At 48.7% G+C, this 23871-nt stretch overlaps 1 protein-coding gene across 3 annotated transcripts; it reads right to left on the bottom strand.

Annotated features, from left to right (window-relative positions):
• Positions 1-308: 308 nt before the first annotated feature.
• On the bottom strand, positions 309-23497 carry LOC122372044 (protein lin-37 homolog). 3 transcript variants are annotated; one of them, XM_043348900.1, is made up of 4 exons: positions 23234-23497; positions 2866-2992; positions 1429-1795; positions 309-1035 (listed from the first exon to the last, which is right to left on the bottom strand). In XM_043348900.1, exons 2-4 carry the CDS (start codon positions 2979-2981, stop codon positions 880-882), a joined length of 639 nt encoding a protein of 212 aa, XP_043204835.1. In that variant the 5' UTR covers positions 2982-2992; positions 23234-23497; the 3' UTR covers positions 309-879. The 3 variants fall into 3 exon arrangements, with proteins under 3 accessions (XP_043204835.1, XP_043204836.1, XP_043204834.1); XM_043348901.1 differs by having other exon boundaries at positions 23172-23279; XM_043348899.1 differs by lacking the exon at positions 23234-23497 and having other exon boundaries at positions 2866-3353.
• Between the last annotated feature and the right edge of the window lie 374 nt (positions 23498-23871).

Here is a 23871-nt window from a genome sequence, read left to right on the forward strand (position 1 = left end):
TCCATCACTGTCCCGTGGGCGCCCCGAATCCGCCAAAGGTCAGCCGGACATAATGTAAATAATGGACATGGCCAAACCCCGTGCTCTAACGTTGTTCGCCCAGATTATTTACGGCTAACCCAATCAAAAACTAGTTCGGCAGCAAACTGGCGGAGCTTCAATTGCAAATTACATCCCACCCAGTTGTCGCCATCAATAACAGAGAATGTAAAAAGAGTGTTATCGATTGTTAGGTATATTTATGATGCAACTCCCGCACTCCATCTAAAAGTATGAATACTACAGCACTTTATGGGCATGCACACTAATAAAATGGATATACAACAGTGATGATGGGACGTCGACAGCGCATATGACTCCTCACAGAACCGTGTTAGCCCGCAGCTATTTCTAGCAGCCACACACGTCAGTCTGGTCTAGCATCAAACGAACCTCCATCTAAAAGACCTCGAATAGGTACGCCACTTGATCGCTCCTAACCAATTCTGACCCCTCAGTATGTTGGGCGAATATCGTCTTAACGGGAGCTTCACAACCGCTCAAATAACCCGACAGCTGGAGACGCATCGCCCCACCTAGCGGACTACACCCGTCTTTGGACACTTGGTCTGCGAGCCCAATATCGCAGAGTCTGAGTTTGCTGACCGAAAAGACCTACCGATCACCGGCTATAAGACATCACCCTCAGGTCTCCAGTCAAACTCAGGTCACCGCCGGCCACTGTCGGTCTCCTTCGGCACTCCCTTCTCTACTCACCCTGCGGTCGCCGTCCTCTCACCAGGGGCTGAGCGGGCTCACCAGCTCCTCAAACCACGACCGTGTCCGTGGGTCGGCGGGAGGCGGCACGCGTCCGGTCGCGGCGCGGTGCGGCGACGCGTTCTAGCTGTCCGGTATGCAAATCGAGCTCAGCACGGCGAAGCTGTCCGTGTAGCGGCGCTCGTTGTTGGCAGCGGCGGTGCGCCACTGATCGCGCACAGAGCGCCACCGCGCCAGGTGCCCGGCGAGAATTTGGCTCTTCGGCGGCGCGTCATCCGCCTGGGTGAGACAAAAGGGTGGGTTAGATTGAATCAGCACACATCAGCAGGTACCTTGTATATGGTATATGGCTACGGCGAAGGAGACAATGCACGGACAAACCCGGCTTGAAATACGGCGGCACCTAGCAGAACACATTTAAAGGTACAGTGCCAACTAACAGTGTGAATAGACCGAAAACAATTATGGGCCCATGTTCACAAGTTCATCTGAAGATTTGCCTAACAAATTCAGCCATCCTCTTATAAGCGGCATGACAAAACTTCGAAATGTCAGCAGTCATCGGCATATCACATTCACTATCAAACTACGTAAACATCCACGCAAACAACCCATTCCAATAACTACCGAAGCTCCCCGTCCCCCGCTGCCTGCCGCCATGTCCCCAGTCACCTTGCTGGGCTGCAGCTCGGGTAGCTGGACGGGGTCGGGCGGCCGCAGTCCGGCCGGCACGCGCAGGTTGGCCGGCTGGCCGTCCTCATCCAGTGGCGGGAACAGCGGCGGCGGCAGCTGGTACACCAGGTCGCCGTCGGACGGCTCCTCCTTGGGCTCGGCCTTTGGCGGCGGCGCGGCGGCCGTGCCGTTCGGGTCGTTGGCCATCCAGGCGCGGCAGACGGGGTAGAGCGAGGAGCCGGCCGGGAACTGCGCCAGGTTCACGCTGCGGTCGAACAGTTTCATCACGTAGGTGTCGGGCAGGCTGCCGGGCGCCGCCGGCTTACGGCGACGCCGCTTGGAGCCGCGGCTCGGCGACGATATGTCCCTGGCGAAAGGTAGGGAGCAAAAATCAGAGCAATATTCGCACTAGGATGTGTGGCAGGGCTGCAATGGTTGCACAGACTTAATGGTATACCTGGCTTCCAAAATCTACCACTGATCACAGCAGACTGCTAAGCTAATTATAGTTAGAAATCTGCCTCAAACAACGAAATAACTACACATGAGCTTTGATGCAACTGATTTATGACACATGTGAACAGTAAACTTGACAGAGCCCAACACTAGTCGTGTTTACATAGGGTTCCCTTAATCTTCCCCTATTTCTCCCCTATTTTCAGATCGAATTTTAGGCATCATAGCGCTCGCGTGTAACGTTGCTATGGACGCTATTGTTGTTAGAAGCATACTAAGCATCGTTTATGCTGTAAACAATATAAATTGGGCTTATTTAATACTCGAAATTCAACAATTCATATTTTGAAGTAATTTTATCCTGCCCTTCAATTCCCTGACGACGAATAGGGGAGGATTTGGTAGCGTAGCGCCTTTCCAAAAGCTGCTACGCTACCATATCCAGTGGTTCTCAAACTATCACATCACAAAAGCAGCGTGCTGATTGGCCGGCAGTTCCGAATCGTCCGAATGGTGGTCCCCGACTCGACAAGCGCACGTGCGCCGACTGAGGATTTTTAAGTGGCATTAACGCATAAACGGCAGAAAGTCAAGGCGGAAATTCGACAGGTGCGGTGTTCTGATATTGCCGTGGATGTGATTATACCTACTTGAATAATAGCTCAGCCGTTTAAAGTATGTTAAATGCCAGATAGTTTTCTGATTTTTCTTGCTTTGAGCTTTCATGTGCTATCACTTTTACCTCAGTGTCTAGTCTGGAAGCTATTTGGGAGAGCCCTAAAGGTAAGTAACAATTGCAAACTGCTTCTAGAATGACTTAGTTGCGCCATATTTGTAGTGAAGCGAGGTAAAGGAGACAGAGGATTCCTTTATAAGGGACATTTAAGAGACAAATAGGGGAAGATTAAGGGAACCCTATGTAAACACGGTTACTGCCACCTACACCAGCCAGCACAGTGTCACTGCCAGCACGGAGCTCACTGGATATCGATCAGGTTGTCCTCCTCCGAGCTGTCCCACTCCGAGCCACGTTTTCGGGAGCCGGCCGCCTGCAGCGCCCCCTGCAGCTGGCCACGCGCCTCGCTGATCGGGTCCATCGCTCTGGCTCCTGGAGGCACAAACATGTGTGTTGGGAGCCATCGCGAGCCACAGGGGTTGCAGGGCAACAGTCAAACAATGATCCAGAAAAAGGAGTGATGAGGCTAACCACTGATGTCCTGTACCAGTCATCAATGATGACTGGTACAGTGAATGCCATGTGAAAAGTCAAGTGTGTAAAAGTTGGTTTGCTGAAGCAATGCTTTTGAGAACATTAATCTCAGAAGGAACTTCAGCCCACTTGGCCGATTAATTTGTGATCATCTTTACAAGATAGCTTTATCCCTTCTACCAAGCGCCAGACCTGTCTTGATGCATGAGAGTAATCCCTGCTGAGCATGCCAGGTGCGAAATAGAGTGGTGTGAAGTTCATCCTATCCTCATGCCATTAACTTAGCAATTACCAGGCCCATTGTGCTGAAACTTGTCCTATAGGTAGGTCCCCACCAGGAAATGCATTCCCATGTCTCACAGTTGGGGTACTTATGCAAATGCAAGTGTGTACAGTGTGTCTAAAAAGAATGTACCGTCGCCACTACGTGGCGCTGGTGTCGCGAGCCGGTAGTTGGCTGAATCCGCACCAGACCACACATTCCCAAGCGCTAGGTGACAGCTGCGCAGCGGCCGGTAGTAGCGTAAGCCCGAACCTTCGTGACACGACCCCGGGGAGGGGGGAGGGAGGGGAGCGGGCGGGGCAGCGCGTGTAGGGAGGGGTGCTCCAGCAAGCTGGCAGTTGTCGCGGCCAAAGGTCAAGGGGTCACACACCAAGCGAACGGACGCTGATGTGGGTTCGTGGGGATCATGAACTTGTGTGTGGTAGGTGCGTCTTGCGATGCACGGGTGATACGCCAGGTCTATGCCAAAGGATTCAGGGGAGAGCTGAAGAAAAACATCTGGTCAACTACGGCGAATAATGGTGCTGAAAAATGGAAAGTAGGTATGGGTCAATGCAAGCCTTCATGACTATAAACAACTTTTCTGAGGACGCAAAGGCCAGCATTGAATAACGATATCCGGATCGAAATTAGCAATGATTTATAATTAAATGCTGAACTGATAGCGCTGCAAAACCCTCCTAGTAAATTGTCAAGTCGGATTATACCCACTTGAATTAAACTATCCTAAATAAAATTGTTAATTAACTTTCTAACACTGACGTTCTTTATCATACGATAAGTATGGGGTTAACCAAGATTCAGCATCTTCCGCGTTCAAACAATCACCTGTAAGGCTAGAACATTAATGGCCAGGTAAAAACATGGTCGGGATTTGATTAACCGGATTATAAGTCAATTTTTTTTAGTCGGGATTTGATAAGTCGGATTTTTTTACGCCAACCGCATTTTTAAAGGGACACTCCCACCTTAACATTAGTTTTGAGTTGAGATAGCCAAATTGGTGGCCATGGCCTGCAAATACCGGTTTGGGCACTCACAACATCGACAAATGCTTTAATTCGGAGATATGGAATTTCAAACTTGCAGTTTTCGGATTCTAAGGGGCTAGTGCATTGGTATGCCCCCTTAGAATTTGTGACGTCAGCGGAGATCTAACGATTTTTAAATCTTTTACTAAAACGTTTGGTAGCACGCGGTGGTATATGCTGCTTTGCGCGCAACAAATGCCGCACTTTCAAATAAAGTCGATAGGAACAGCGGAGATCCCAAAAAGTAAACAAAAGTAAAAGTCTAATATCTTGAAAACCGGTGAATATTTTTCGATGAAATTTGGTAGATATTCGTTTTCGCTCTTTCTGAACCGAGCGACATCACTTTCGTGCCAATTCATTAACTTTTTTGAAGGTGGGAGGGTCCCTTTAAGTCAAGTCAGGTCACTGATCTATGACGTCATAAATGAGCAGTCCTAAAATGAACTGTGTGAAACTGTCCTAAACTGTCCTAAAATGAACATTTTAGGACTGAGCTAAAATGTTCCAACTTCGCAACACCCTCAGTGCAGAGCTTTCATAGGGAGATGAAACTTACAGGATCTTATAGTATGATCGAGAGGTCTCACAACTTGTATAAATGTATATCTAGGATTTTCTGAAGGGTCGCCTGAGATCAGGTCAGTCTCTCACCATTAAAAGTCAGGGGAATATGGAAATAGCTAGTTTGGTCCGGAAATGATATACAACTATCTCAAATTCTCAAGCACACGGAATCGTGATTTCATGCGCTCCTTGCAAGGTCTGATGCTTCAATTTTGCTTTGTTGATCTTGCGTGACGTCATTTATCACGTAACTAAGGCTATCAGTTTTTCGTCAATAACTCCCGATCAACTAAAGCTACCGAGTCGATAAAGCCACTAATGGACATGAAAAGACCTGCCGAATCGATTGATATGCAATATGACCTCCTTTGACCAGCTTCGTGACCTGACGGGCTGTGACCTGACCTTGACCCGAGGTTAACACCTTAACTCTCGCCCGTATTGGTGTTTTTCCAGCCTCAAACGTATAAGGGTCCGTTGGACCCCCCTTGCCGTTTCGCCCCTGATCGAGCTAGAGCTTCGCGGAAAAAACGAGCGTGTTGGCCGTGACGAGAGGAAGTCGATGATACCCAATTTTAAGGTCCTAGGTCATCGGTTGACTTTGCAGGTCAGGTCAATGACCCAAAAGTCGGGGAAATCGGGACCTGTTAGAAAGTCGTAAAGCGTGGCTGCTATGGGGTTTTCGGGGTGCTGATCACGAATATCATGTTAGTTTTGATCACAGATGATGTCTTCATGCATTTAGGCCAGGTCGGGTCAGGTCAGGTCAGGTCAACCAGTAAGGGTATTCGTAGTAGGTGGCAACCGCCTCTGACAGCTTCGCAACATGTTACGAGGGCACCAAAACTACTTCGTAAATGTTCATATGGCTGCTAAATTCGAATTCAGCTCCTAAAACTGGCCTAGAAACATGTAAAACTCGAAAAAGTGAACCGAGGTCATCAAAGGTCAATGACCTGACCTGACTTTCCGGTGACCTTGACACCCACCCTAATGCATGGAAGCAAGATCATATCCCATGTTTGAACGCTTAAAACCACGAAAAGACTGCAAACGCGCCGCTAATGCGAGCCGACATACGCCGAATCGCGATTCCGGCCAAACATGGTCTCGAAAAGTAGGTCGCAGGTCAAAGGTCATTAAGGTCAGGGTCATGACAATTTCAGGGTGGGTGTAAAATTGATTAACGCGAGGGTACTGAAAGTTTCGTCGCGATCGGCCGCTTTTTACGCGAGTTATTCGCGAAAAATCGAGGGAGGGGGTCCGTTCGAACCCCCCCCCCCCCTCTATACGGGCGAGGGTTAAGTTGATCTCACCCGAAGAAAAAGTATACCATTCGACACGCCTGAGCTTGACAAACACGATGCTGCTAAAATCGCGGATCTGCGATCATTTTTAGCGAAGTTATTTACCAAAAACCGAACCTGTGCCTTGGGCCACTTGACCTGACCTCCGAAGTCATCGGCTGACCCTGGTCCTTAAATCGGAGACCAATCGCTGCATTTCGTAACGACACACACGATCGTTTCTTTCGTGAGGCTCTAGCTCAATTAGGGGCGAATCGGCGAAGGGGGTTGTTTCCTCACTTCCAACCCCCAACGTCCCCTCGGTATTCAGAAAACCTGAAGGTCCGGTGAGGGTTAAAACGTTTCTCCTGAACGAGGAAGAAATGTGAAAGTCAAAGCTCTATAGACGTCCTGTAAAAGTGGCCATAATAATAAATTCGTTAGAAATAAGATGCTTTTTAAACGACTTCCTCATATAAAATCGGGTGCTGGGACCAATCTTATAAACGCTTTAGAATGGAAAGGGTGTCACTGGCTAAAGTTTGGGTGCAGAAAACGGCTATTACCTAAATGCAAAATGGTTTTCATGCATTTCAGTCAATTGTATATTGTCGGTCCCAGTGGCCGAGCTAAAAAAAAATCGGTAGTGTTTTGCATCTTTTACGCCCTAAGAAACTACACCATCTATCGAAGTGGGCGGGCTTATTTGAATGGGAGGGCGCATTATGCACGAATCGTGTGCTTTCGTTTATTTTGGACTATTTTACCACATCCACTGCTGGTATCACTATTAATATTATCTAATGCCGTGAATACGACAGCATTCCATTTATAAGATTGGGGCAATGGAGTCGCGCCCCGCGAGCTCGGTTTTCCGCTGGGCCGCTACAGGCCAGGAAGTCGGTCTTCGCCTGAGGGCAGGACAAAGGTCAGCAAGGGTCAGCCAGGTATCGCCAAGTGCCGAGCGAAAGCCGCTCCCTCCCCTCTCTTCCCCTCTTCTCCCCTCCCCACCTCGGTACAGATGGGGAGGGACCGAACTGCCAATGACATGCGAGCGGTCAAGGCCGCTCGCGCGGCAGCGATCCTGGCGGCCGGGTGCCGCAACTGGGATTCAGCCAAGTTACCGATTCGCCTCCTGTGGGAGACCCAAACCAGGGGACATACTTTTTAGATATACTGTACATGCGCAGGCCTTTTCCAGATTTTGGGAAGGTGGCCGGGCTAATTTCCTTCCCTGACCTGAAAATGACCTCAGTAAAAATTGTAGACCTTGCCCGTGCGTATCCGATGCCGTTTACCGCTTGTCGCTATCTTGCTTCGTTCTCGAGATCTTAGGGGGGGGGGGGCGGTCATCCGCCCCCCCCCCCCCGTCGGTACTAAGTTGGCGCAGACCCCCGTCGGTGCGAGTGTTAACCCTCGCCAGGCGAGGGCCTTTTCCATAACACGGACGGCGAGGGGGGGGGAGGGTTGGTACACTCGGGGGCAGATTGATGTTCCACCACTCCCTACCCATCGGGCTCCCATGGCTCAGCACTGGCTGCTGCCAGTGGCAGCACTGGCAGCACTGGCACGGCAGGCAGTGCTGAGCAGTGCTGAGGGCAGGCACCACTGGTTGCTGCCAGTGCTGAGCCATGGGAACCCGATGCAGGGCAGGGAGTGGTGGAACATCAATCTGCCCCCGAGTGTACAGTATGTCTAAAAAGAATGTACCGTCGCCACTACGTGGCGCTGGTGTCGCGAGCCGGTAGTTGGCTGAATCCGCACCAGACCACACATTCCCAAGCGTTAGGTGACAGCTGCGCAGCGGCCGGTAGTAGCGTAAGCCCGAACCTTCGTGACACGACCCCGGGGGGGGGAGGGAGAGAGGGAGGGGAGCGGGCGGGGCAGCGCGTGCAGGGAGGGGTGCTCCGGCAAGCTGGCAGTTGTCGCGGCCAAAGGTCAAGGGGTCACACACCAAGCGAACGGACGCTGATGTGGGTTCGTGGGGATCGTGAACTTGTGTGTGGTAGGTGCGTCTTGCGATGCACGGGTGATACGCCATGGGTCTAAGCCAAATGATTCGGGGGAGAGCTGAAGAAAAATACCTGGTCAACTACGGCGAATAATGGTACTGAAAAATGGAAAGTATGGGTCAATGCAAGCCTTCATGACTATAAACTTTTCTGAGGGCGCAAAGGCCAGCATTGAATAACGACATCCGGATCGAAATTAGCAATGATTTATAATTACATGCCGAAGTAATAACGCTGCAAAACCCACCTAGTAAATTGTCAAGTCGGATTCATACCGACTTGAATTAAACTATCCTAAATTAAATTGTATATAAAATCTCACGATGCTGCTAAAATCGCGGATCTGCGATCATGTTTAGCGAAGTTATTTACCAAAAACCGAACCTGTGCCTTGGGCCACTTGACCTAACCTCAGAAGTCATCGGCTGATCCTAGTCCTTAAAATCGGAGACCAATCGCTGCATTTCGTAACGACGCGCACGATCGTTTCTTTCGTGAGGCTCTAGCTCATTAAGGGGCGAATCGGCAAAGGGGGTTGTTCCCTCACTTCCAACCCCCCAACGCCCCCTCGGTATTCAGAAAACCTGAAGGTCCGGTGAGGGTTAAAACGTTGCTCCTGAACGAGGAAGAAATGTAAAAGTCAAAGCTCTATAGACGTCCTGTAAAAGTGGCCATAATAAATAAATTGGTTAGAGATAAGATGCTTTTTAAACGACTTCCTCATATAAAATCGGGTGCTGGGACCAATCTTATAAACGCTTTAGAATGGACAGGGCGTCACTGGCTAAAGTTTGGGTGCAGGAAACGGCTATTAAATGCAAAATGGTTTTCATGCATTTCAGTCAATTGTATATTGACGGTCCCAGTGGCCGAGCTAAAAAAAGTTTGGTAGTGTTTTGCATCTTTTACGCCCTAAGAAACTACACCATCTATTGAAGTGGGCGGGCTTATTTGAATGGGAGGGCGCATTATGCGTCAATCGTGTGCTTTCGTTTGTTTTGGACTGTATTTTACGACATCCACTGCTGGTATCACTATTAATATTATCTAATGCCGTGAATACGACAGCATTCCATTTATAAGATTGGGCCAATGGAGTCGCGCCCTGCGAGCTCGGTTTTCCGCTCGGCCGCTAAGGGCCGAGGAAGTCGGTCTTCGCCTGAGGGCAGGACGGAGGTCAGCGAGGGAGCGCGGGGTCAGCCAGGTATCGCCCAGTGCCGAGCGGATGCCGCTCCCTCCCCTCTCTTCTCCCCTCCCCACCTCTGTATAGATGGGGAGGGACCGAACTGCCAATGACATGCGAGCGGTCAAGGCCGCTCGCGCGGCAGCGACCCTGGCGGCCGGGTGCCGCAACTGGGATTCAGCCAAGTTACCGATTCGCCTCCTGTGGGAGAGCCAAACCAGGGGACATACTTTTTAGACATACTGTACGACCCCCCCCTCGCGATTGGCTCCTATGGCACTTAGAAACGCCAAATTTACAGGGTAGGTGGGTCCATAGGAGATCTCGCCCCTGTGAAAGTTTGGTGACTCTAAGTCAATAGTTAGGGGGGTTTTGGGGGGTATGAGTGCAAAAATTTTGCTAAAACGTGTTAAGTTTTTTTTCGCTCATAACTTTTTACCTAGTAAAGATAGAGCAAAAATAAAAGCACCAGTGAGCTCAGGACGTCCGTGCGCATCGAATGATATACTTCGTTACCAATTTTAGTGAACTCTGGAATTCAGTTGCCGCTAAGCTAGTCCAATTTTCCCCTGACCTTGTACCGGTTTTTGTGACCTGGTGACCTGACCTGAAAAGACTTGGACTTCAAATTCTCAGGAAAGGTGCAAAAATGTTGCCCCAGAGGGTTTGCCAAATTTGTAGCGCCGCCGTTTTTACGTTATTTGCGAAAAAACCTTAGGGGGGGTTGCCCCCTCGTCGGGCGAGGGTTAAGGCAAGGCCGTATAAGTTAGGTAAGATCGTCCGGGCTCGCTAATGTTACAAATCTGCAACACTACGGTGACGTCACCGGCGCATACGCTCCCTGGCTCCATCCTGACCCTGATGCGGCGGCTGGAATCGCTGCTAATCGAAAAATTACTTGTGCAATAGCGCTTTTAAATGACTTTAAAAAGGGGGAAAATATGATAACAAAATAATTATGAGAATCCCCTGTCCCGACTTGGATCGTACGACCCCGCCACCTAGTGGACAACGCCGTAATTAGGGTTGAGTTGGCGATCTCCAGGTGGCTCGTCACTCGTCAGCTGTCAGCCGCAGGCAGGCGAGGGCCGGCAGGCTTAAGTTATGTTAACGCCAGGTCATGCTCAGGAAAATGCGACATGCTTCATAACGGTCATTTATCTCGAAAAAGATGCGGTGCCCTGTGGTGCTATGGCCCACATGACTCGGGACCCATGAGGCCCCTGTAGTCACCAGCAGCTCCCAAGGCTGCTACGGACGCGATACCGCAGATACGTACTCCGAAAATTGCTAGACAAAGGACTGCGATGGAGCCTGGAGGAATGCATTGCAAGGACTATGTTTTGGTTTATGTTCCTGTGCGTAATCGCGGGGCTATCGGTGTTAGGGTCCCGGGGGCCAAAGCCATGCGGGCAACTGGGGTGTATCTGGATGGTGAATGGTGATGATATCGTGTTTTTGTTCGGCCACATGGGCACAATAACGAAAGCATTGATTCACTCCGTCCGAAAGCCTAGGTACCGAACCAATTAAGAACCACCAACAGATGTATTCCATGACAGGAAACAAAACGACCCCAACACTGCTCGCGCATGTCTATCCAATATCCATCCAGTGAGGGAGCACATGTGGTCCGTGTCCCCGCACACACGGGCACACAGACGATGGGTAACGCAACCACGAGTCGGCACAACGCAATCACGAATGGTTAACGCAACCACAAGTCGGCACAACGCAATCACGAATGGTTAACGCAACCACGAGTCGGCACAACGCAATCACGAATGGTTAACGCAACCACGAATGGTTAACGCAACCACGGGTCGGCACAACGCAATCACGAATGGTTAACGCAACCACGAATGGTTAACGCAACCACGAGTCGGCACAACGCAATCACGAATGGTTAACGCAACCACGAATGGTTAACGCAACCACGAGTCGGCACAACGCAATCACGAATGGTTAACGCAACCACGAGTCGGCACAAGATGAATGAGCAAAAGCGACTGTCAACCACGCAACCACGAATCCGCACAAAATGAATGAACCAAAATTACTGTTCAACAGGGGTCAGCACTGCGCGCGTCCAGAGAGGCCAAGCCGGCAGCTCGCGTGATCACGCCCTGGGTCCGCGCCCTCAGCCGGGGTAGGCTCACCGTGCCATCGCCGAACTGGATGACCATCGTGGAAGAGTTCGAGGTCATCTTCCGGTTGATGATGGGTGCTACCGTCGACGGTCAGTCCGGTATCGTGCCATCTCAGTGCCATCTCGTCGAAGGACACTACACATAGACGCTCCAAGGCGCCCATACCTTGGACTGCTGCCCTTAGTACGGCGAGAGCTGCCTCTATTACTCCGGGCGTCACGCGGAAGCCACGGATCCAGCGAGACAGGGTCGCAGCGGAAGGAAGAGGCAGGTGCATCACTTGTTGCACATACTCGTAGGCCTTTCGGCTCCTGCACCGCAGTCCAAGTGCCCGAGAGATGTCCTCTGCTGTCCACTGCACTCTGTGACCCGACTGGACAGTCGAGACCTGCTTTTCCGTGACGACTCCCAATCTGAGCAGTTTCTGGAGCTTGTGCGCCTTCCGCTCAGCCACTCGCAGCTTCCGCAGAAGCATCTGTCTCTCTTGCCGCCACTGCCGCTTCTGTTTCTCCATGCGCAGCTTCAAACGCCGATTTTGCTGGCTCAACTTCTGCACTTCCTCCAGGGGAGACAGATACTGGACCTCGCCAGCCGGCAAATCCGTAGCTGCAGGAGACCACTCCATCTGGTTCGAAGCATCCAGTGAGATAGATCTGTGGGAAGGAAATAGAGCATTAGTATTTTCTTGCATCTGAAATAAAAAAATGAACAGCGAGCTTCATTTTCAGGGTGAATTATCATCACGGTTAAGCTGAAAATTAATAATTGACCCGGCAGGCGGTGGGCCTCCGGGCCACCTTACGAGCGGGGGTGGGACTTTTTTGCCTCCCCCATATCTCCGAAACTACTGGATGGATCTGCAAAATCAAACAGCGTTCTATAGCCCTGTCTATTTTTCGAGGGAAATCCAATTTTATTGACCTTGGGGTTACCGATGATGTCACAGGTCAGATCAAAAATAAAATGTTCAATAAAAATAAACTGTTCACGGGTCTTCTTGGGAATGCAATATAACATCAGGTAAAATGCATTTAATCGAAAATCAGCGATAGGGCGCCAGTTTCCTAGTGCATATATTGCTATGAGAGGTCACTGATAATACCACCTCAGGTCACAGGTCAGGTCACCAAGAGTCAAAACAATATGAACTCAATTTTACTATGGCCATGTAAGAAAATGCCCCCCACTCCCCCTGCCTGGAAGGTTAAGGAATAGTCTTCTTCAGAGTAATGTAAAGCAATAGAATAAATATAAGTTCAGAGTTGCACAACTGTGAGCTAATGTCAGCTTAATGTCAGCTAGCGTCAGCTAACGTGAACATTACGTCAGCTCGCGCAATTTGATAGCCGCGTGCTGCTATCACCGGTGAAACAGGGCCCAGGTTTAGAGCCTTGCCCACAGTTTCCACTCAAGTGATTCAGAGGTAAGCTTAGTCTGAGTCTGATTGCAACATCATTCTCAAAGCTAGCATCTGAGTGTATTCAGTCTCTATCAAAACTACTGATTGCTGGAACCCTTGGCCCTGTTTCACCAGTGATAGCAGCACGCTACCTACTATCAAATTGCACGAGCTGACGTAATGTGATGAGGTCACACTAATGACGTTTCGTGCAATCCGTGAGCTTCGTTTCGACCAGAGTTGCTGTCTCGTTGAATTGCGTTTGCTACATTTGGGCGGTGTTTCACGGGACGCTGCTATCACGCTGCTATCAAATTGCGCGAGCTGACGTCATACTTGTGGTAGTGTTGGAGCAATGGGCCTGTTGATGTTTCCATGGAAACCCAATTTGACACGTGTAAAAGCAGCGTGCTGCTATCACCGGTGAAACAGGGCCTTGTTTGATCGCATGGCCGTGAAGATGCTAGCAGCAATATTTGATGACATCACACAGATTGACTGAGTCATGCTTTGTTGATGTTTCCATGGAAACCCAATTTGACACGTGTAATAGCAGCATGCTGCTATCACTGGTGAAACAGGGCCCTTGTATTGACAGTTCAAGCACCTAACAAAGAAAATATCAAATTCAATTATCTCCTCACCTTGATCTATCACTCAGAGATGAGGACGCTCCCTCAGTGTTGATGATGTCCTGCGCAAGGGACTTCATCTGTCGGCGATCACTCCTTGAAGCCCGAGTGCTTTGTTGCGCTGGTCTGTGAAAACACCATTTACATCAACATTCAAATAGGGCACAACTTCAGTGAGCTGCTTTGATCAATTGGTGACTGATGCACAGATTATATTGATATGCAAAATGTTTCAAGTATCATGCAAATATGTCGGTAGCGGTACCTAACTTGGTACCTACCTGCTTACTAGCAACCTAATTTACAAATTAATGTGTCATGGTACATATCTGACAAGCGCACACAGTCACAGTGCAAATCCAAAAGCAAATATAAATTTGTTACAATTTCCATCACAATAAGAAAGATTCGAATTAGTACATTACCAACTGAATAGTTGGCATTCATATCAAATCCATTAAAATGAAATACATACCCCGAAGACCCAGCACTGCGCAGATTCTGTGTTGGAACCGCATTAGTCTTCAGACATGGGCTCACACCTGGCATCAGGGATGCTTTCACAAGGTAGGAAGGATCATAATCTGAATCAAGAAAGTGGTCTGAGCAAATCCTTGCCTGCAACACATTTATAGGATCCTGCCTCGAACATCTATGCACCATGGATGAAGTCCTAATCCATGTATGCACCCAGGTCGCACATGTGGCTGGATCCTTCGGGAACCGAAAAAACGATTTTGTGCAGAACTTGCCAGTCCTTCGGTAACTTCGGCATGTAGCCACCGCACAGTACGACATCCTGATCCTGAATCAAGTCCTGAATCATTCAATCAATTTAAGTTTCAATGGTTTCAAACAATCAACTCGAGGGTACAACCAAGGTACAACACAAGCAAGAAACAGGAAATGAACTTGTTTACAACCGTGAGTCCGTGACCCTCAAAATCGAATTCAAGGCCAAATTTGCGGGGAAGGCCAGCTGAGAAGTGTCCGTTCCGCTGACGTCACGGGTAATGTTAAAGATCTGGGTGCCCGGCAAATAGGAAAGCTCGGGATGACAGCCCCCTGGGTTAAGGGACAGTTTTGAGGTGTTTTGTTATATAACTCAAGAAGGGTTGGGGATAAAAGCATCAACTTTTCAGCATTTTATGTGGAATTTGGTGCTTTACATGCTTGCTACATTTAAGTTTTTTTAAATATATACATGCATATTATTTTTATTATTTTTCGTCACAGTCCCTTAGCACCCCAATGTGGGGTGTTAAGGGACACCTATATTTTTCCCAGAAATGGTCACCAAATGCCCACGATTGGGGTGTGAAAGGGCACACAATTTATTTATGGAAATATTTTGCATATTCTGTCACAAAACAAGTCAGGTTCATTCACCACTAATCAGTAGGTGGAACCATGGAGTAAATAATACTGGAGTGGACAGCTGGCGATTTCGGCGACAGCGCGGGGTGCGCATGCGCAGTGCTTCAGATAGCAAAGTGCGTCTACAGGCGGCCATTACTGTGTGTTGCGGATGGTGCACCGGCGTCGGCATTCCGTGGATATTGGCGTTATAGCTGACGTTTAAATCTTGAAACGAGCAGATATGTCTAGAAAAAAGTATGAGAAAGGAAATGGTGCATGGTGTGGTGCGATGTTTTGCAAGAACTCCAAGGAAAAGAATCCGGATCTTTCGTTCCACCGGTTCCCTGAAAACCCGCAACGGTTAGTATGGTGACCACTTTTCGAGGCTCTTTAATCGCTATATTTGCCTGGGTATCGTCCGTATGTGCTTTGAGTCAATGTGAGGGTAATCTGTTTTACTGCTACCTGTGTTGTCAGTTGTTTGGCATCTATTTTTGTGCTATAAAGCAGTGCCCTGACCTAATTGCCGTGAGCATTACATTGTCCAGTCGGCTCTAGTCTTTGTGGATATGTCTATGCTTAGATAAGTGTATTTTTGTTGGATTACATTCCCCATGCCCTTAAGTGTGACCAAAGTTATCAGCCAATAATCATTGGTAGGTCAAGTTACCTGCTGTCTGCTGAGTGCGGCACTCAGGCTAATTACTTTGTTATTTCTCAGGTGCATGAAGTGGCTCACCAACTGCAGAAGGAAGGATCTGGAAGGAAAGAGTGTTGATTATCTAAGCCAGAATGTGAGGATCTGTAGTAAGCACTTTGAAGATTCTCAGCGGCGTCCTGGAAGTAACCGCCTGAGGAGGAATGCTGTGCCAACTCTGTTTGATGTGCCGAACCCACCCAAGAGGATGGACATCAAGAGACCGCTGACGGCACGCCCTGAGCCTCAGCCAAAGAGGCAGAAACCAGGTGAGTTGCCCATTTTATGCATAGTTCCATATTCCATAAAGAAAAATAGGAATGCCATGGAAAATGTTACAGTGAAAGCAGATATTTTTAATGGCTGAGCACTGTTTTGAGAGACATGTAACAAATAAAAGGTCAGGTTGGGTCATTCAATGATTTTTTTCCCAAAATTCACTCTGGACTAACTTGGATTTTTTGTCATACCAGATGCATGATAAAAAGGATCAGATGAGGCACTAAATTTCTGATAGATCCTTCTGATCAAACTCGGGATGCGCCAACAAACTTGGTCTATTGGTTGAGATTAAACAACAGTGTTCCTTTTTTGCCATTTGTTTGTCCTGCTCTAACAAAAGTGTACTGTTTTTCCACAGAGCTGAAGCCAGAGGCGGATTGGAGTGGACTGCAGTGGATGGATGCAGACCTCGCTGAAGCAGAGAAGGAGAATGAGGAAGAGGACATCCTGACGTCCCCTTCAGTGCCCGGCAAGCTTGCTGCTAAGAGGACCATCAACAAACTCAGGTGCAAAGTGAGACGGCTGACTGTGACTCAGAAGAAGTTGGTTGCAAAGCCTCCTCAACCCATCCAGCCTTCAATTGAATCCATCCTCGAGGCTACATCCGCCATCCTCCCAAAACCCATCCAGTCATTCATGGGACTCCAGTTGAAGTTAGCATCAGTGCCTCCAAAAGCGAGGAGGTACACTGATGAAGAGCTGGCTCAAGCTATAGCCATTTATTACCAGGGTCCCCGAGCGTACAATGAGCTGCGCAAGAGGTTTTTTCTCCCCAGCCCAAGGGCTTTGCGCAGGCGCCTGGAACTGGTTCAACTAAACCCAGGAATGCACCCTATGATCATGGCTCTACTCAAAGAAAAGTGCAAGGGAGCTGAACCGCATGAGCGCCAGGTGGTTATCTCATTTGATGAGATGCAGGTGCGACCCAGACTCACCTACCTCCCAGCGCAAGACCGTTTCGAGGGGTTCGAGGACCTGGGGGAGCTGGGTCGGACTGAGAGACCGGCGGACCATGCCCTGGTCTTCATGGCCCGAGGACTGACTGCTAAATGGAAGCAGCCGATTGGCTATTTCCTGAGCTGCGGTCCAACACCAGCCCGTGTCCTCCAAGTCCTACTGCACTCAGCTGTGCGGCAGCTCCGTGAGGCCGGGTTTGTTGTCACAGCATCAGTCTGCGACATGGGCACACCCAACCAGGACCTCTACAGGAAACTAGGCGTGACGGCAGACTGCCCAACGTTCCTGGTTGATGACGTTCCTGTCGCTGCACTACACGATGTACCACACCTCATCAAGTGTGTCAGAAATGGTCTGCTGAAACATGATGTAGCTGTGGACGGTCAGGAGCTGTCCTGGAGACACATCACAGCCTTCTACGAGGAAGACAAGGACCGCCCAATCAGGACTGCCCCTAAGCTGACCAAAGCTCACCTGCAGCCGGACGCTTTCAAGAAGATGAAAGTGAAGCTGGCTACTCAGATCTTCAGCCGTTCAACTGCAGCGGGCATGCTGTTGTACTCATCTCTCGGTAAGTATTAATGGGTATTGTGGGCAGTGGGCGTGCTAATTTTAAGTGTTTTGACCCTTTGCCACGTTATGGTTAAATATATTATCAAACATTAGAATAATAATTATGGATGCATACTACATAGATATAATATCAGTGACCAGCTGCTGTGTATGCTATGTGACTCACCAGTCACCACTGCTTGGATCACTCATTGAGAGGTTGACTTTGTTTCATATTCCTAACATATTTGTTGTGACACTTCATTAGTCAACTAGAGTAGGAAAAGCAAGTATATTTTTAGGAACAGTTGATATTGCTGTCCACAAACGCATTTGATTTTTCTGTTCTGAGTCTTGCTTAGTGTCGAACCTGTCACAAATGCATATATGCTATGTAGCTTACATTCTACTATTTTGACAGGTATCCTGCCAGCTGACGTCATCCCGACCGCCAACGCCCTGGATCGTCTGAACAACACCTTCGATGTACTGAACAGCTGCACCCCGCAGAGCCCCAATCCCATGAAGAGGGCTCTGTCGGTGGACAACGAGGAGCAGCTACTCGGTCTGCTGCGCGAGACACGAGCATGGATCTCGCGTTGGAGGGTGGGGAACGGCGTGAAGGTCGACTTCGTTCACGGCCTTAAGCTCACCATCACCGCGGTCATCCAAATCTGGACGGCGCTGAGGGGCGACCCGCTGACCTTCATGATGACGCGCCGGCTGAACCAGGATGGCCTGGAGAATCTGTTCGGCGTCGTGCGCATGTGTCATGGGCCGAACGACCGGCCTGACCCAACGCAGTTTCGGCATGCGTACCGCAAAGCGACAGCCAGCCGCATCCTGTGTGCGCCTGTGACTGCCAACTGTGAGGCAGATGGCGACACCGTGCTGGGGGTCCTGAGCAGCGTTGCTCGTCGTGTGAGCCAGCCAGCGTCTAAAGTGCGCGTTAGCTACACGCAGGGACCCCGTGTGGTGGAGGAGGTGGTGGTAGACGCCGTAATGGAGAACTGTCTTACGTACGTGGCCGGCTACCTGGCACACAAAGTGCATCAGAGTCACCGCTGTGGTGTGTGCCAAAGCGCCTTGTCCTCTGGAGAGGCAGTGGTCGCCTCCCAGCGTGACATACTGACTGGACTGAAAAGTTACACTGGGGTTAGTGATGCTGAAGTTGGAAGTCTCCTTCTTCCCACGGATGACTTTTACGCTGTGGTCAAAGGGTGCTATGTGACCACTCAGGTCCAGGCGCGGACGATGCTTCACGAGACCGGAGTCGCTCGTCGACTTGTGCTGTGCGTGTGCAGCTCCAGAGAGGCCACACGACTCCAGTCGCAGATGTGCTGCGGCAAGGTCCTGAGGGACGCAGTCGGTCGGTTTGTGCGCCTGCAGCTGCATGTGATGTCGCGTAAGGTGGTGATGGGCCGGGGGAGCGGGAAGCCTGTTTACAACAGGAAACTGCTCAAGCTGTCGCGACGCTAGTGAATGTGTGACTATGGGACTCCAGACTGACGGCCCACCCAGCCGCGCTCAGTTCGCTCTAGGATGTGTCACTGCAGCCCCACCTGCCGACTCTGGCTGCTGCGTTGTTCAGTCTGATGAGCAGCGATTGTCCGGCCGCCGCGCTCGTCGGGGTCGTCACACTCGGGCCGCTGCTGCTCTCCCGGCCGGAGTTCCGCGCCGCCCACGCCGCCCAGCTGTGGACGCCGACCTGGTCCGGCGTCTGTATAGTGTATATGTTGAGTGCTTAATGGCAAACGTAGCATGCTATTACTGGAAATATATAAGGTATGCTAGATAATTGTTGCTTTAGGGTATGTGGTGGGAATGGATGATGACTCGACCGGGGCAGGGAAAGCTACTTTGCACTCGGCGCCGCACCAGCCACCACATTTTGATTTTTGAAACCTATGGTTTGCACTGATAAGGTCACCAGGTAAGACGGGGGAGGGTGTGATGGCTCGCTGGTGGCCTAAAAATACTAGTGAAGCAGCCCTAGACAAGTTAACTTGCTAAATTAGGTAGCGCTGGTGCCCAGCTGCCCGCCTGTCTTTGAGGAAGCATCGCTCCCAAGCTATGATGAATCGCTTAAAACAAAATACAGCATTGAATAGAGCATACTTGATTGCATCGTGTGAATATAATTTATCATATTCATCAACACCGTGTCTAAAATTATTGGCCCATATACATCTGCCAAGCGCGCGCCGCCATTGCGTTTAGCGCACGGCGGGCCGGGTTTTGCTATCTGGAAGGATCGCGCGGCTTAAATTGGGCTGTCGCGTTTTTACAATGGCGGCAATGGGGAAGTGTCCACTCCAGGGTTCTCTACTCCATGGTGGAACTATGGTCATGAGTACCCAAATATAGGAACGTTCCCATTTTTGGGAACGGAGTTCCCAAATATGGGAACGGGCGTTCCCATTTATGGGAACGGAAGGTAATTTTTCGGCCGTTCGCCCACTAAAACTCATTAGTGCATCACGTCTCAAAAAAGTGCACGCTAATTTAAGTATCTACTAAATCTCTATAAAATTATCTTTAATCTGACCGTTGAACAAGGAAATTGACCGTCGAATGATATTTTTAATGATTTTTTTTGAAATGACGGAATGGTGAAAACATGGGTTATACTACATTTAACATGCAATTTAAAGGAAAATGAAGCGTTTTTTATATTTTGAGGTCAAGTATAATAATTTTCGCCTGGTTATGAAGTTTCATACTAGCGACACCCGATGCTGACATATGCAAGCGAACACGCGGACAGTCCCGAGGTAATATTGTTGACTTTTGGTCTCGGGGCGCACGACCGCGTGGAACGTCAGTGATTTTACCGAACTACTGTTGTAAACTCAGTTTCAGTGGTTTAAAATTATTCAGCTGTATTCTATCAGCCCGGAAAGACATATTTTATTTGGATGCTAGCTGTTTAGCATTGTTTTATAAGGAGCATCATGAGCGTGGTTTTTGTCTTCCGTGATTCTAAGCATGATCGTTTTGGGGGAATTTCTCTTATATAGGTCGCTCTGTGTGGCTTATTTATAATTTTTATGCTGATTTCGATCATTCCTCGTGCCCATCCTACCAGGCTTTTTGCCACTTACACTCATTAAGAAAGGAAAAAACTAGATTTTCCATGGGACTAGGTGTTTTGAGGGTGTAACATATTCAGCGTTCCCATTTTTGGATACTTCCTTGTGCTCGTCAACTATCGGTGATAAACAGACAGGTGCTTGACATGTCTCCACCCTCGGCGCGGACGGTGGATATAGGTATGGAAGACCTTGTTGAACATCGCTGAGCGTTGTGAATTACGTAATCCTGCAGAGGGGGGCGTGCCCGCTGCGAGATCGACGGGAATAAAAGCGCAGAAGACCGGGCGAAACATGCGACGGTCTTGCCGGAAAGGTCATCTGATGATTGTTGCTTAACAATAATTTGCGGCGTTGGACATGATGCTTGTTAATGAAAAGAGCTCCTGAAAGGCGTCGGTGAAATCGTTCCCAATTTTGGGTACGCCGTTCCCATAATAAGGAACGCTTGCAGCGCCAGTGTACGAGAGCGTTCCCAAATTTGGGTTCGCGGCCCGGATTATGGCCTGCCTTAGAAATAGGGGAACGATTTGAAACTACGATGGGCCTTACAATATCAAACTCTTTCCCAACAATATTGAGACAAATATCAAGCGGTTCACGATCGTTTTATATTTTTTGGACGTCATTTAACGGTTCTTTTTCTTGTTTTAAATAATTCCTACATGGCGTTCCCATATTTGGGTTTATCGTTCCCAAACATGGGAACGAAACGTTCCCGAAAATGGGTACGCTTGACCATAGTTCCGCCTACTGTAATGGCCTTTTTAGCCAATTACATGTAATGCAGTTTATGCTTCTGGAAAATGTGCTAATTATAAGATGAAGCAAAAAGTACCCTTCTGTCATCAACAAAAACCCATTTTGAAGCTAATCACTTGTCTTTATGTGGCCCTTTATGTTTTGGCCTTTTTATGATGATACCTATCACATTTACCTACACCAGTCTTCATTGGCCCATCATTGTAAAAGAGATCGTGTTAAGGGAGTTTTGAGGTGTTTTGTTATATAACTTAAGATGTGTTAGAGATAAAAGCATGAGCTTGCCAGCATTTTATGTGGAATTTGGTGTTTTCCATGCCTACTGAAAGAAAACTATGAAATTATACCTATTTAGATATTATTTTTTAATTTTTCTTCCCTGTCCCTTAGCAGCCCACATCCACCTCAAAATATGCATGTGTCCAGAAAAGAGGAAGAGGATGAATGAATGGGTGGATTTGTATAAGTTTTTCAGGAAACATGTGCAATACATGTGACAATACACCTATGCATTCATTTTACCTGTACACCTACTAGTTCGTGTGGTACAGACAGAGTTTTGGAGATGTCTCAATTTTGTGAAAATGTAGCATGATTTTCAAAACCATTTTTGAACCAAATCACTTGCATGAAAAACCATGCCATTTTGTCCCAAAGTCAAGAACAAAACAGTATCAACTACCACACTCGAGTTTTTATTTGACCTTCTCAAATTAGGAAATGAACATGACTCAAAGCTTTTCCCACCCAACTGTCCCTTATCACCCCACTGTCCCTTAACACCCCATTTTACAGTACTTTATAAATCTTCAATCTAGTCCGCTTCTCTATACTGACATATTCAAGGGGGCATTATGTACATCAGGCCAGCCCATGTCAATTTTGCAGCACCTGTAAGCGACAAAATGAGTTTCCTTTTAAGTTTTAACTGTGTAAGAGCACATAGGTAGGTACTATTCTTGGACTGGTAGAGCAGGCATCACACAAGTTTTCCAACCAAGGAGAGGCGCTATACCGGGATGTGCTTCTTTTTAACAAAAACTAAACAAACCTAGCCTAACCTAACCTACAAACCTACAACCTCAACCTAGTAACCTACAACCTACAAACCTACCCTACAACCTACAATTGTAGTGCTTCAGCCTCTCCTTGGTTGGAAAACCTTCATGTGACGTCTGCTCTACTAATGCCCTAATTATTATCAGAGCCCTGTTCGTGAAGTCTGCGGTCGCTGCGGCCGGCCGCAGGTTCTAAGCCCCGTCCATTTTTGAAACGTCATCACACACTCGCCCGCAGCAGTGTTCCATGAACAGCGTCTGCTGCCGAAATAGTTTCCAACAATTGTTTACAACTGAGGCACACCGCTAGATAACCTTTTTATAAAATCGTCTCCATGACAACACAGCTTGCGCCTATTTGACTTAAGTGCACTAAGTTCAGTGCAATTAGTTTTCTTGCGGCTCGGCTGTCACTGGTTTGCGGCCACAGAGATCGTAGCGGCCGGAGCAAGGTGATGTCATACATTTGTCATACTACATGAGCCCCGCGGCCCGTCCCTTTTGTGACGTAACAACCTGGCTGACCGCAGCAACCGCCGGGGTTCATGAACATGGTCCTTGAACTCAACTGCAGGGCAATTGATACCATGATAATTGAAAAGGGACGGAAATCACACTAGGTACAAGTTTTCTTCTAGAACTATCAAATATATTCTAAAAAATATATTTGACTGATAGGTATGTTGTCTTGGATTTCCTTAGTCTACCTGAGCAGGACACAGACACTGGTTCAAATCCACATTCGAAAACCAATTAACAGGGTCACATTGCTTACCAACAATTCAAAATGAATAAAAACAGCACCGAAATCAAATAACAAACAATATATCTCCTCACCTCAACTATATAAAGGCAACTATAAAGGCTAAAGGCAACTAAAAGGCAAATATAAAGCAAACATCGCGCCATCGCGCGTATTTTGAATTCACCATAGGGCTCAGCCATTCCTAGAGGAATTCTAGGCACCTTGGAAAAAAGCGAAATCGCGCTAGGGATTTCAGCCGATCAGAGGGCTGTTCACGGACCCTGTGTGCGGTCGGACCGCACACAGCCTCCAAGCTCCGCCCACTGCGTCCCTACGTCAGCCTTGCGTCACCGCACACAGCGACCGCTGTGGCCGGTCGGGACTGGCCACAGCGGACCGTCCACCGCACGCAGCCGTGACGTCAGAGCCGCCTACCCATCCCCTACCCCCACGCCTGCTGGACGTACCGCACACACCGCACGCAGCAGTGTGCGGTGCCCGTGAACACCCCTCTGGCAGCTCTTCCGATGCCACTGGCGCGCCTTTTAATCCAAAGCGCCTTTTTCGTGTCTCATGTTTGCTCGTTTATTGCGGAGGCCTATATATGCTTCAAGATGCTGGAAAAGGTTGGTGATTAATAAGTATTTCCATTTTAGGTGCATGTTCTTTGCAAGAAATACAGTTGTTGTTGCTGTTGTTGTGGGTTAGGGCGCAAGAAATACAGGTATAT

The sequence above is a fragment of the Amphibalanus amphitrite genome, unplaced genomic scaffold (genome assembly GCF_019059575.1).
Source record: "Amphibalanus amphitrite isolate SeventyFive unplaced genomic scaffold, NRLGWU_Aamphi_draft 001308F_arrow, whole genome shotgun sequence".
Taxonomy (NCBI): domain Eukaryota; kingdom Metazoa; phylum Arthropoda; class Thecostraca; order Balanomorpha; family Balanidae; genus Amphibalanus; species Amphibalanus amphitrite.

Bases quoted from the DNA above. Each gene is read 5' to 3' on its own strand.
- LOC122372044 (XM_043348899.1), bottom strand. From the start codon at position 3,008: ATGTTTGTGCCTCCAGGAGCCAGAGCGATGGACCCGATCAGCGAGGCG. The intron at 1,796-2,865 runs GTGAGCTCCGTG...ACCTTTCGCCAG, and splicing joins GACAACCTGATCGATATCCA to GGACATATCGTCGCCGAGCC. The intron at 1,036-1,428 runs GTGACTGGGGAC...TGTCTCACCCAG, and splicing joins CCGAGCTGCAGCCCAGCAAG to GCGGATGACGCGCCGCCGAA.